This window comes from Phodopus roborovskii, unplaced genomic scaffold, assembly GCF_943737965.1.
Source record: "Phodopus roborovskii unplaced genomic scaffold, PHOROB, whole genome shotgun sequence".
Lineage (NCBI taxonomy): Eukaryota > Metazoa > Chordata > Mammalia > Rodentia > Cricetidae > Phodopus > Phodopus roborovskii.
Window position 1 is genome coordinate 50,858,962 of NW_026126517.1, and position 13,850 is coordinate 50,872,811.

The window sequence follows — 13,850 nt, forward strand, 5'->3', positions numbered from 1 at the left end:
TGTCACTATGAATGTCCCCCTCCTGGTAATTTTCTCTTCTCTGAAGTCTTCTTTAAAATGACTGTAGCCACTCCAGATTTATTTGATTAGTATTTTCACAGCATATCTTTTTCTACCCATTTACTTTTAACATGCCTACATATCATATTTGAGGTGAGTTTCTTGTCCATAGCACACACAAGTGTGTGCTTGTAAAACTTGATTTTAAAGTTACACGTATGGGTGGTGGTGGGGTAATGTAATATGATGCAGTACCCACAGAGGCCAGAAGAGGGCATCAGATTCCTGTAGAACAGTGGTTCTCATCATGTGTCTAGACTCTTTTAGAGCCACATAATCAATATCCCACATATCAGATATTTACATTACGATTCATAACTGTAGCAAAATTACAGTTACAAAATAACTTTATTGTTGGGGGTCACCACAACACGAGGAACTGCATTAAAGGGTGGCGTTAGGAAGGTTGAGAACCGATGCCCTAGAGCTGGAGTTCCAGGCAGTTGGGAGTTGCCTGGTGCAGATGCTGAAAACCAGACAGATAGGTCTGTTAGAGCAGCAATCACTAAACTAGTGAGCTTTCTCCAGCCAGGGCCATGGTTTCTTTTTCAATCCAGCCTGACCATGTGTGCTTCTTAATTGAGGGGTTGAGACCATTTTAATTTAATGTAATTCACAATATATTTAGTTCTAGCTACAGTGTTATTTTTCTTCCTTACAATTTATTTCTATTGTTTTTTTTTTTTTTACAATTGTGTGTGTGGTGTCCATACTGGGGTGTGTGGATGCAAGTGCAGTGCCCAAAGAGGCCAGAGGCAATGATCCCCCTGGAGTTGGAGTTACAGATATTTGTAAGCCTCCCAACATGCTGGGAACTCCCTGCATGCATGGTCTGTAAGAGCAGATCTCTGAGCATCTCCCCAGTCCCCGCCGCATGCATGGTCTGTAAGAGCAGATCTCTGAGCATCTCCCCAGTCCCTGCCGCGTGCATGGTCTGTAAGAGCAGATCTCTGAGCATCTCTCCAGTCCCCGTCGTATTGTTTCTTTCTGACCCTCCTGAGTTTTGTTCTTCTGGTTTCCTTTTTCTGCCTCTTTGGTGTCACTAGACCATTTTGTTGTCTTTCTAATTTATTAATTGTGTAGTTTTGTAGTAGTTGCTCTCAGAATCAAAGTATACATACTTATGTTTTCACAACCTGTTTAGAGTCAGCATCACCATGTCAAGTGGTATGTTCAGCATCTTCCGGCCACACGGGGCTCTCACTGGACACTGCCCCATTGTGTCACAGCTGATGATGGTGGTGATCTGGAAAGCAGTATCCCAGGTCATCCCCTTCCGTTATAAGTGAGACTGCTGGACTTGGCTCCTAAGCATGTAGTGAGCTTGGCCAGCCTCTAGGACACGCTGAGGGATTTGACACTCTTTGCTGAAATGTCCTCTGGCTTTCTCCAGGTGCAACATCAGCTACTTAGAAGAATGGCTTAAAGATAAGAATTTGCAGAACAGCTCAGCCAAGGAGACTCTAGAGCCCCTCTCCCAGGCAGCCTGGTTGCTCCAGGTCAAGAAGACCACAGACAACGATGCCAAGGAGATCTCCGAATGCTGCACTTCCCTGTCTGCCGTGCAGGTGAGCCGGCTGGTCTAGCTTCTCTCCGACCTTAAAGGCCAGATCCTGAGGCATTGTCCAGCCTAGCTGACGGTGTGGTGCACCTGACCCTATGTCACTGCTCCTCTTTGACCTGATACCTACTTGGTGGATACTGATTGCAGGCTTCAAGGCATAAATACGCATATGCTATTTCCTTGTGCACTACTGAGTGGGTGCTTGGAGGCTGGCACGGAAGAGTCCCTCACTGCCACCTGACCATGTGATCAGTCTGTTTGCCCCCTGCACTCTACTCATTTTGTTTCCTGTTCTCTTGGGAACAGACAATGTGTGACTCCATAGACAAATTATAGTCTAAAAGAACCACCTGTGTTTCTTGAAGGTCCCTAAATGTCCAGAACTGTTTGCTCTTTGTCTTGGTCTGATCCCATGCTCTGTAATATTCACAGATCATAAAGATCCTCAATTCATACACACCTATAGATGACTTTGAGAAAAGAGTCGCCCCATCCTTCGTTCGCAAAGTGCAGGTGAGCTCCTTATGGGTGCCCATGTTAATCTGACCCTGATACACTCTATAAAGACATTGATATGTGATTAAAACGATGCAGTCCAAGATGAAAGAAGCACAGTTGCCAAGCATGTGGAAATGTGGAACACCAGCTCAAAGACAGCAGGTGTCTTTTCACTCATTCCAGTCCTGATGCGAAGTGTGTGTGTGTGTGTGTGTGTGTGTGTGTGTGTGTGTGTGTGTAGTGTGTGTACATGCATTCCACAATGTGTGAATGGAGGTCAGAGGACAACTTACAGGAGTCCATCCATCATGTGGGTTCCTGGGATTGAACTCAGGTTGTCGGTCTTGGCAGCAAGCTCCTTTACCCACAGAGCCCTCTCACCCATCAGCTTGTTTTGAGAGGTAGTGCAAATGAACAGAGCCCAGTGGGAACAGACCTGCAGGCCCATTTTTCTTGACCATGTCCAAAGTTTCTCTCCTGGTGAACTGGGAGGGGGGTGCTTGGGGGATCCTGTAAACCCCTTCGGGAATCTGCACAACTGGCTTTTGGCCAAAGCTGTGCCTATGTGAGGTGGCGTTTCCTCATACTTCATCCAGACCAGCTTGTCTCAGCACACTGCGTCTGGAAGCAGGCATCACACACATCTCACAGCAGCACAGACATGAAGAGGTTCACAGAACAGAAAACTGCCTGCTTCTCACTGTGTTGTCTTTTTGGGTTTTGGTTTTTGGTTTTCATTCTGAAAATGTAACTGTGTTTCAACAAAAATGTTATCAGCTTAATAACTTTATTAATATTTAAATATTGTTTTAATTACTAAGGAGGTAAATATCACTAGTTTTACCCACATGTACAAAAGCTCTTGGGAGTCCTCATGATCATTCAGAGTATAAAGTAAGGCTAGAGGGATGGCTCAGGGGTTAAGAGCGCTTGCCACTCTGACAAAAGACACAAGTTCAGTTCCCAGCACCCATGTTATGAGCCTCACAATTGCCTGCAACTCCAGCTCAAGGGAATCATATGCTCCCATTTTTGGCCTCGGTGGATACACATGTACACATGCTAATTTTTAATTTTTAAAAATGTAGTTATTATTTTTTAAGACAGGGATTCTCTGTGTAGCCCTGGCTATCCTAGAACTCACTCTGTAGACCAGGCTGGCCTCGAACTCAGAGATCTGCCTGCCTCTGCCTCCTGAGTTCTGGGATTAAAGGCATGTGCCACGATACCCAGAAATTTGTAATAAATTAAAGAGTAGAAAGCAATACTGGCACCAAAAATTTTGCAAATAATAAATATGTAAATGGATTCAATAAAAACATAAAACTTGAGATCCAGTCATATCTGAACTTAGAGTTAAACCCTGATATGTACATAAATACATAAGAACAAAATATACTAGCAAGCTGGCTCAGCAGGTAAAAATGTGTGCTACCAAGACTAAAAACCTGAGTTTGATCCCCAGAACCTTTATGGTAGGTAAGAACAGACTTCCACAAGTTGTTCTCTGATACACACAGAGAGAGAGAGAGAGAGAGAGAGAGAGAGAGAGAGAGAGAGAGAGAGAGAGAGAAATAAGTGTAATTTTTCTTAAAGGGTAAAAACATTTCCAGCAGGCTGTCCTATGGGGAATGAGCTTTTGGAGTAGAATGTTGAGAGACCTCCTGGGAGCAAGCTGCACAGGAGGCCCTGATCGGCTTGTCTTGTCTTCCTGGGGCTGTGTGTTCAACCAGCTGGGGCTGCCATCTCCTCTGATTGCTTGAGTTCTCTCAAGGAGGCAGAGCTGTTGTGTTTCCATGGGTCTTGACCACCAAGTAGTGGTGAACCAGAATACACCTGTTCCCTGACTCCCTCCCCTTGGTTCTGACCTCAGGCTCTTCTGAATAACCGGGGTGACTCATCCCAGCTAATGCTGGACACCAAATACCTATTTCAAGTCACATTTCCTTTCACTGCCTCACCGCATGCCCTGGAGATGACCCAGATCCCCAGCAGCTTCAAGCTCAGCTTTCTCCGGAGACTGTAGCAGAAGAGCTCCCGCTGGAGCCCTGGTGCAGGTCCAGCAGAGGGACATGGTTATGCATCAGAGCTGGGGTTGTGATGGACTGCAGTTTGTGGAGAAAAACATACATACGCCTCACCAGTCTCCAGCGATGCCGTGCAGCCGGCAGGCCTGGGAAAGGCTATTGCTGCAACTCCTGAAGTCTCAGTTTAGTTCCCAGAGCCTTTGCGTATTCCAACTTGTGGCAGGGACCTCCCCCTACCCACATATACGGGAGTGAAATCTGGGGGCACTGTGGCTCCCCAGGATTCTAAGGTTCCTGTGAAATCAAGAGATGTTTATGAAGCCACAGGTGAGCCTCATGCCAGGACGGTCCATGAAAGAATCCCACTTAGCCACTAAAGCAAAGCCTTCTTGTCCCATCGTTGCTGACAGGAGGAGCTCATTAGCTCTTCTTGCTAAAGATACCCTGGATTAGAAAACTGTTCACTTTAGACCATCTAACTTTTAAGAGAGTATTGGTCAGAGAGTTGGGCATGGTGGCACACACCTGTAATCCTGGTACTCAGGAGGATGAGACAGGAGGATCACCTCGAGTTCAGTGTCAGCCTGTGCTACAAAATGAGAGCCCATCTCAGAAGGGAAAAAGGTGTTTTGTGTATATATCTATTTAAAAACAAATTTACTATCAAAGCTTTTATGCCATTAATCATCTTTTCTGAAATTTTAAAAAATTGTACCAGCCAACATAATTTGTCCCGGGTGTGTGGGATGGGCCTCGAGATGGGATGTTTCTTTGTAATAGTCCTGGCTGTCCTGGAACTGGATTTGTAGATCAGGCTGGCCTTGAACCCTGAAATCCACCTGCCTCTGCCTCCTGAGTGCTGGGATTAAAGGTGTGTGCCAGTAGCTGTGATACCACAGTATGCTCACTGTCCAGCCAACATAATTTTTATAATCTCATTTAATTTAAAAAAAATTACTTCTTTTAAAACTAGATTTAGTTGTGGGGTCTGAGCTCAGTGATAAAGCAGTTGGCCCTTGGTTTGACCCCAGTACCATACAAACACACACACACACACACACACACACTTGCACATATGCACACATGCATACACATGCAACTTGTGGGTTTTTTCTCTCTAAATAATCAGTATTCTAACATACTTTTAAAGTATTTTCATGGAAGAAACTGAAGATTTGAGGAAGTCCTTCCTTTTGAGAAATCTAATTTTCCCCTATTCTGTGAGAACTGGCTACTCCTTTCCCCAAACTATTTTCCTTCCCTTCAGAATAGAGTCCCTTGATGAGCTCCCCACCCCACCCCCGCCCCATAGCAGAGACCCAACACATCTGTGCACCCCAAGCCACCTGACTACCCTCTAGTCTGGTGACCCCGCAGTATGGTCATCTCTGGAGAGACTGGGTAACTATGAAGCAGTGTGTCATGAAGCTGATGCCACCATGTGCGCCATCCTACTCACCTGTGATGCCTTTTCAAATGGTACCCAAATGATGAAAAGAGAACTTTATAATACCTTAATAAAATAAATTATTGAGCAAATCGCATGCAGCCGTTGCCACCATTGCAGGTTACACACCTTCTCACTGGACAGTTCTGCGTCCTTCCTTGATGGTTGTTCAGAAAGATGTTAGAACCCTACAATTCACAGTGTCACCTGAAGTAAACACTGGGGGCAGAGTATGACATGGGTGCTGGCTGTTTCTGGGACTCCTGGGGAGCTGCAGGATGGAGTTGTCTGGGTTTCTGCTCCTCACTCATGACTTTAGTGCCCTCTCCTGACCCCCTGTGCCCCACGAGGAGTCATTATGCTTACATTCTGGCTCTCTGCCTGGGGATTCATGCCCAGTTTCTAGCATTTACCTGGGTTGTAACCAGTAATCTTGGCCATGCCTTCTGATAGTCTGTAAATTCCTGGAAGGCTGAGCCCCACCTTATTCTACATTTTATCTGTATGCTGGGGTGCTAGGAGACAACTGAATTGGCAAGGTCCCATGGAGATGGCAAGGGTTCGAGTGTTGGAGGAGTCAGTTTGGGGACCTTGTTTAAGGACAAGAGACTTAAGGATGCTGATAGGTTTTTACAGAGGAGAAAGAGGCTGGTACTTACCCCATAGCCTTGATCACTGCAAAGGTGGGAAGGGAGACCATCACTGAGAGACGATTTCAACACAAAAGGTGGGGCGTGTCAGGCTTGTGCCATGGAATAGAAGTAGATTCATGAGGTCCAATGAATTAAATCATTTTGTTTTTTGTTTTTTTTTAATATTTATTTATTATGCATACAGTGTTCTGTCTACATTTATCCCTGCAGGCCAGAAGAGGGCACCAGACCTCATTATAGATGGTTGTGAGTCTTCATGTGGTTGCTGAGAATTGAACTCAGGGCTTTTGGAAGACCAGCTAGTGTTCTTAGCCACTGAGTCATCTCTCCAGCCCCAAATGAATTAAATTCTGTCTCCTGTGGGGAGCAGAGAAACAGGCCCAGGAAGGAAAGAGGGGTCCAAAGCATGTGGAGAGTCAGAGAGTTCTAGTGCTAGTGAGTGGCCCCCGGTGAGCATGGGTGTGCAGGGGGGTGGGGGGGAGATGGGAGGAGCAGTCCCTGAGCTGCAATATCCAGATAAAGAGATTAGGTGACCGGTGGCTCAACCTTCATACCACAAAGTAACCTCCCTGCTTCCTACCCAGCCGTCCCAGGCAGTCCTCGCTCTGTAAGGTATGTACTTTCTGACCTCAGGGAACTTGGGCTCACAATTATGCAGCAGTGTCTGGATTCCTACAGACCAAGGTCACAGAGTTTCTCGGTGGAGGGTGCCCAGCAGGGAGAGTGTGTGTTCTGATTACTCTGTATGTGTAGACTCTTAATTGTTCTGCAACCTTCATGACTTTATTTCAAAATCATAAAGAGAGTTTAAGAAACAGATTAGTGTTGGCATCAGTAAACAAATTAAGCATCTTTAAAATAATCTTAATTAGTCTTCAAAATTGGTCCAGCTGCAGTATAACATCCGAAGTCCCCGAGTGCAGCTGATGGAACAGATGGGCCACTCCAGTGGGTTAATGGGATTACCTCCGGTTTATTATATTCTGTCTCTCGAATCCAGTCCACTCCTGGTGCACTTGTGGGTTTTTCAGCTTGGAGCCCTTAGTGAACAAAGCTGTTATGACAGTCTTACCTATTTTTAGTAAACAACTATGCATTTCTGTTGAACATGTGCCCAGGGGTAGAATTGCTGGGTCTCTCTCTCTGTATGTATGTCTCTGTCTCTCTCTGTCTCTGTCTCTGTCTCTGTCTCTCTCTCTCTCTCTCTCTCTCTCTCTCTCACACACACACACACACACACACACACACACACGTTTGTTTACCATTAAGAGGCCCTTCCTACCAGCCAGTTCTCCATAGTACCCTTCTGTTACCAACTCTGTCAATGAAGAAAGTACCTACATCCATGCCTGCACTTTGCGTATCAGGGTTTTTTTTTTGTTTTAGGTTTATTTTTAACTAAGCATATGCCCTGTAGTGGGGTAATGATAATGCAGTTGCCTGCAGAGACCAGAAGAGGACGCTAGATCCCCTGGAGTAGTAGCTACAGCATTTGTCCACCTTCCAATATGGGTGTTGGGAACAGGACTTGGGTCCTCTGGCAAAGCTACAAGTGCTCTTAACTACTGAGTCATCTTTCCAGCCCGTGGATTTCGGTTTTTTGATTTTTAGGTATTCTAACATAGCCAGCACTTGCCACCAAACCTGAGAACCAGAATTTTATATTCAGGACCCACATGGTAAAAGGGGAAAACTGACTACCAAAAGTTGTCCTTTGACCTCTCCACACACACTAAATATAAATTTTAGACATTCTCATGCATAAGCTAATAGTATCAAATGTGGTTTTAATTTGTCTTTACCAAATGACTCTAGCATCTTTTTGCATGAGACTTTGCCTGACTAGCCTCACTTGAGAAGTACCTAAGCCGATATCTTGCACGTTTTAAAAAGAATATTTTGAGCTGTAATGCCCACAACATAAAATTCATCATTTAAAATATTTGAGTGGTTTTTCATGTGTGCATAAGGATGTGCATGCTGTCTTCCCTGTAATTTAACTTCGAGTGCCCCATTATCCCTAATCCCTCAGTCTCTGAGCTGTCACTACGGGCTCTTCCTCCACCACCACCCGCCATCACCCACAGACGGGCTTTTGGTGGCCTTGTGTGTCCTGGACACTCCTGTAATGGGACCGCGTGGACCATGTGGACGTCTTTGTCCAACTCCTTCCACACCAAGATGTTTCCAGTGTTCACTGCAGTGACACTCAGGGCCTCATCCTTCATTACTGCCAAATAACTGCCTCCTAGACACACCGTATTTGGTTTACCTCCTCTTCCCTTGGTGGACATTTGCATAGTCTGTGTGTTTACCTAATAGCAATGCTGCTTCAGACACTCTATATGTTTTCAATGCAGGGGACATTTTATTTTTGTTCTGTTTTGTTTTTGTTTTTGTTTTTTGCCAGTGCCAGGGATTGAACTCTGGGTCTTGAGCATGCTAGGCAAGCACTCTATCAATGGAGCTACACCCCCAGCCTCTCCTCCCAATTTTTTCTGACATTTATTTTTTATTCTGTGTGAACATGTGTGGACATGAGCACGCCATGCATGTGGAGGACGGAACAACTTTTGGGAGTGGGTTCTCTCCTTCAACCGAGTAGGTTCTGGGAATCAGACTCAAGCTTGTCAGGCCTGGCACCTCCACACACCTTCGAAGCCTTTCACCAGCCCTTCCACGCCCTGATCCTTTAAAGTAGCTATGCTTATGAAGACTCTGAGAGAATGTGACCCGTGAACAGGCCCAGGACCTGTTACAGAGCACAGAGGTCATTATTTCCACGTCCTTCTGTTTCTAGTTATTTATACTGAACATTATAAATACCTCCTGTGACTTGGAATTTAGACTAAGAAAAGTAATATCGTCTCTATTCAAACTTGGAACACCCCTTTTCATTTCCCGTAACCACCTTCCCCCTGACCTATTTCTGTATGGCGTTTGTCCCTTGGAGATGCTCTTGGCCTTCAGTCCTTGAGAGTCACTTCCTCTTAGGACACAATCTCTTCCTGTGGGTCAGCTCCCCACAGCAGTTCTCTCCCTGACCTACTTCAGGGAGAACAAATCCCTGGATGATGCGGTTGAGAGACTGCTCCCTAATGCTATTACCTGATGTCTCAGCTCGTCCTTGAGACTGGCAGAGCCCCTGCACGGCTGGGAAGCTGCAGACATTCACCATGCCCCAAGCTCTCTCTCTCTCTCTCTCTCTCTCTCTCTCTCTCTCTCTGTCTCTCTGTCTCTCTTTGCTTGGACTCTGGGGATGAAAGACAAGTCTTCACGCTCACTTCCCTGATGGAGCCATCATCCCAGCCCGTTGTCCCTATGTCTCACTCTTTGTGACAAGCCTCACAGTTTGACAGGTAGCTCTCTCTCTCTCTGACTTTGAAACCACTGTTCAACCCCCTGTTCTCTGCCTCCCTGGGAAGAGGCCGCAGGAGGCGTCAGCTATGCCCTCTGGGGCAGTCAGTATCTGCTCCCTTGTGATCTCTGTCCCTAAGGGTCTGCCTTCTACTCCCTTGTCACCTCATCTTCAGGTATAGCGGGCCACAACGTTGCCCACATCTATAAAGCACTCTTCCAAGTATCTCCAGTGTCACCTCCAACCAAAACACACCTCCTCTGCTCTCCTTTGTTGGCATGTTTAGTCCAGTGACCCCGTAGTACGCTCATGGGTAATTTCCTTGAATCTTAAGATGGGGCTCTCTCTGGGACAGCTATTAAATCAGCAGGACTGGGCTGCCTGCTTCCTTCCCTGGTAACCTTCTTCAACAAAGCACTGCAACCCCCCAAAGGAAACTGAAGCCATATGCTAGCCATCTCCCCTTCGAGTCCAGTTCCTCCTCTTTCCTAATCTCTGTCCAAGCCACCCCATGGTGTCTTAGCCAGCCTTCATGTGTGGCCACCGCCTACTCTGTCTCTTTCCTCTTCCTAAGGCTGCTGCGACTCCTGTTGCTGCCACTCACGGGTGCAGTGTGGTTTTGACTGGTTCACAGCTTCCAACCTGAATGCCCTTCAGGTACCATTTTTTATAAGTCCCACGCCAGCCTTACAGGGGTTCTAAAGATATTTATTTGATTCATCAGTAAACAAAACTTCAGGGGAGCCATGACAACTGGCCTCAATGAGGAACCAGAACCTGGGTGGTCAGGAGCTCAGGTCTATAACCCCCTGGTGGAGCTGTTTCCCAAAGCCACCATCCAAGCTCTAAGTCAGTCTGCTCAGGCGCTCACAGACTGGGGCCCTGAAGGCTTTGGCTGCCGTGTTTAATAGATACAAATGCCCACTTTGCAGGAAGCCAGTACCACACAAATGGCCTCCTTCCTCTGGCTGGATCAGGCCCATTTTCTGACTCTTTAATCCAAAATCTTCCACCACGGGGAGGAACGTTTGTGGAAGTTTTCAAATGGCTCTCCAGGCTGGAGAGAGCTCTGTAGGTAGAGTGCTTGTCTAGCACATTCTTAGCACTGCATAGGCCAAGTGAGGTGGGGCATGCCTGACACCCCAGCACTCTGCAGTGAGAGGAAGGAGGATCAAGAAGTTCAAGGTTGCCCTCTGATACTGTACAAGTACGAGGCCAGCCTGGGTTACATGAAACCTTGCATCAAAAATCAGAAAAGGCTGACAAGGTTATTTAGCATGCAAAGATGCCCGCCCTCAAGCCTGCCAACCTGAAATCTATTCCCCAACTCCCTCAAGTTGTCCCCTGATCCTCATCTTTTCTGTCACAGCACTTGAGTGAGTGCACATACCAATAAAAATGTATAAAAGTGAAAAGAAGATAGATACTGTTAAATGTTAAGAAATTGACGGTATTATGCACTACAATGTTTTCCACTGTGCTCCAAAGAGCAGTTGTAAGGATGTAGGCAAGCTGCGCAAACAGCCAGCTAACCATGTGTACTTCAGAAAGATGGCTGTCCATCTTTCTTGTTGAGCACATGGTTTGTGTGTTGCAGTAAAGCAGAAGCCAGCACTCACTGTGAACTCTGCCCATGTGTGGAGGTGTAGAACAAGGTAGCATGAAGATGAGGCTTGGGTCCCCAGAAGCACACCCTGTCTTACCCACACCCGGATCATTTTTTTTTCCCCCTGTTCTTCAGCCTCATCTCAGGCAAGATGTGTGATCAGACCTTCCTGGTTAATGTGTTCGGCTCCTGTGACAAATGCTTCAAACAAAGAGCCCTCAGGCCTGTGTTCAAGAAATCCCAACAGCTCAGCTACTGCTCCATGTGTGCAGAGATTGTGAGTGCTTTTGTTCCATTTTGTTCTCTCAAGTTTCCTGCCTTAATGATGTCTCATGCAGGCCTGGGACAGACAGCTTACATAGAGTAGGTTTATAGGATGTGTCCCCAGGCTCTGGGAAGCCCTGTGTGACTCTGGTGTCTACCTGGGGTCCAGACCAGTTGCCACCCATCTCCAGAGGCCTATCTTCCCACCTGTGAAATAGGAATGCTAACAGGTTTGTACCCTAGGGCTCTGTAAGGGTCATGTGAGGTCATAGCAAGGTGTTATAACACACTCCTAACAAGCCCTTATTCCTAGGACTGATGAGTTATGCTCCTGTCTCCTCCCAGTCTGCCTAGCAAACCACTAAGCTAGAGGAAATTCTGGTAGATAAACAGTCCTGGGGGACCTGTCCATGCTCCCTGTCTTAGCGGTGCAGACAGCCAAGCTGATCTTGCCCAGTCTAAGCAGAGAGCAAAACTAAACTCCAGTGCTCCTGAGCCCAAGCTAGGTAGGAACTGAACAGAAATCCTGACTTCTTTTTTCAAAGTACATTGAGTCTAGTCCTTGCCAAAAGTCCTTCCCAGGCTTCAGATCACCTCCCAAAATGTCCTCAGCCCTGGAAACCAGTCCCTGTCTCAGAAGCCCATGAGAGCTCCCATCTGGTAACAGGTGGTAATGCACCATTTCCTGATTTGACAGGAGTAAATGCCACGCACATGTGGTACACAGACATACATGTAGACAAAACACTCACTACATAAAATAAAATTAAATAAATTTTTAGTTTATGTGTACTAGAGGTTTGCCTGCATGTCTGTCTGTTCACTGTGCACCGTGGGCATGACTTAAGTTAGTAAATCCAGAATAGGGCATTGGGTTCCTAGAACTGGCATTACAGAGCCACCATATGGGTGTTGGGAATCGAACCTGGGTCCTTTGGAAAAGCATCAAGTGTTGTTAACCACTGAGCCATCACCACAGCCCCTTGTTCTCTATACATGTACACTTTATATACATACACTTACACTTATATAGCATGTTCTATACATCCATTTAAAAAGCTAGCATTAACTGAACTATGTTATTTATTTATTTATTTTGGTTTTTCAAGACAGGGTTTCTCTGTGTAATATCCCTGACCACCCTGGAACTCACTCTGTAGACCAGGCTGGCCTCTGCCTCCTGGTCCTGGGATTAAAGGTGTGTGCCACCACCACCTGGTTTAATTGAACTATTTCTATATGTCAGTGTTCTGTTAAACTATGAGGATAAACTGCTTCTGGGCATGGCAGTGCGCATGTCTAATTCCAGCATCTGAGAGGCAGAGGCAGGAAAAGCAATATGTTGTCTGGGCCAGCCTACTCTACAAAGGGAGTTCCAGGACAGGCAGGGCTACAGAGAGAAAGAGACAGAAAGACACAGCAACAGAGAGACAGAGGGAAGAAAGATGGATGGCAGATAACCCTCTATGGAGGGAAAAGGAGTAAGGGGCTGGCAGTCACATATAGAGAAGTCACCTAGAGTAGCCTCTGCAATATCTAATTCTCTAAAAGCCCTGGGATGTAGATACTAGGAACTAGATTTTCCAGGTAGGGAAATGGAGGCTCTCAGAATCTTACCTAAAAGATAGCAATGTATATACATTAATACAAATTCCTTCTCCGACTAAGAAGGCCCAGAACTGGAGGGTGGGGGCAGGGTGTGGGGGAACACTGGAGATTGCTTTCGCACTGTTCCGTCTAGAATGTGCAAACTTGATCTTCCTTTCCATCCTAAATGTCACAGAGGAAAGGAAGGAAACCTAAGTGCAGAGACTGTTGGTGAACCCTGGGTCCAAATCCTTCCTTTCCCTCTTTCTAATACCTAGAGGTCACTGCCTATTGGGCCTATTTCCCATAGGGGGCTGGAGGTGTCTAAGATTCTTTGATGCCCACTCCAGTGGGCATCAAAAGAGTCACCAGGGTACCTAAGCCCAGGGAAGTGTATGTAGGTGGAGAGGGGTCACTGTAGTCTGTACTCTGTCACAATAAGCAAGGCTTCATTCCAAAAGAAAGGATGCCTTTGATCCCATCAGGGTGTGCCACCCACCCCTGCTTTTGCTGCCCCATCCCAGGAAACCGGCAACCAGAACTCATTTTTAAAAAGAATGTTTCTGACAGGTGAATTGTGGGACAGGTTTCTGACGCATCCTGCCCCAATGTTTGGGGATGCAGAGTGCTAGGCTGTATCGCTTCGACTTCACTGGGCTCGTCCTGGAGCGAGGAAAGCGTAGTTGGGATCACTGAGCCTCAGTACCCCCCAAGCCTCCATCCATACCCCATAGCCCCGCCTGGTTCTCCGGGAGGGCGCGGAGGGCGGAGCCAGGGAAGTCTGTC

General features: G+C 46.5%; 1 protein-coding gene across 1 annotated transcript in view; it reads left to right on the forward strand.

Annotated features, from left to right (window-relative positions):
• The window catches only part of Myo5c (myosin VC), a 69,828-nt gene extending 64,135 nt beyond the window's left edge, over positions 1-5,693 (forward strand). Inside the window, exons 39-41 of the mRNA XM_051197956.1 lie at positions 1,454-1,628; positions 2,057-2,137; positions 3,996-5,693. Coding sequence (XP_051053913.1) covers positions 1,454-1,628; positions 2,057-2,137; positions 3,996-4,148 — 409 coding nt within the window. The 3' untranslated portion in view covers positions 4,149-5,693. The remainder of the gene's footprint in view (positions 1-1,453; positions 1,629-2,056; positions 2,138-3,995) is intronic.
• Positions 5,694-13,850: the final 8,157 nt, after the last annotated feature.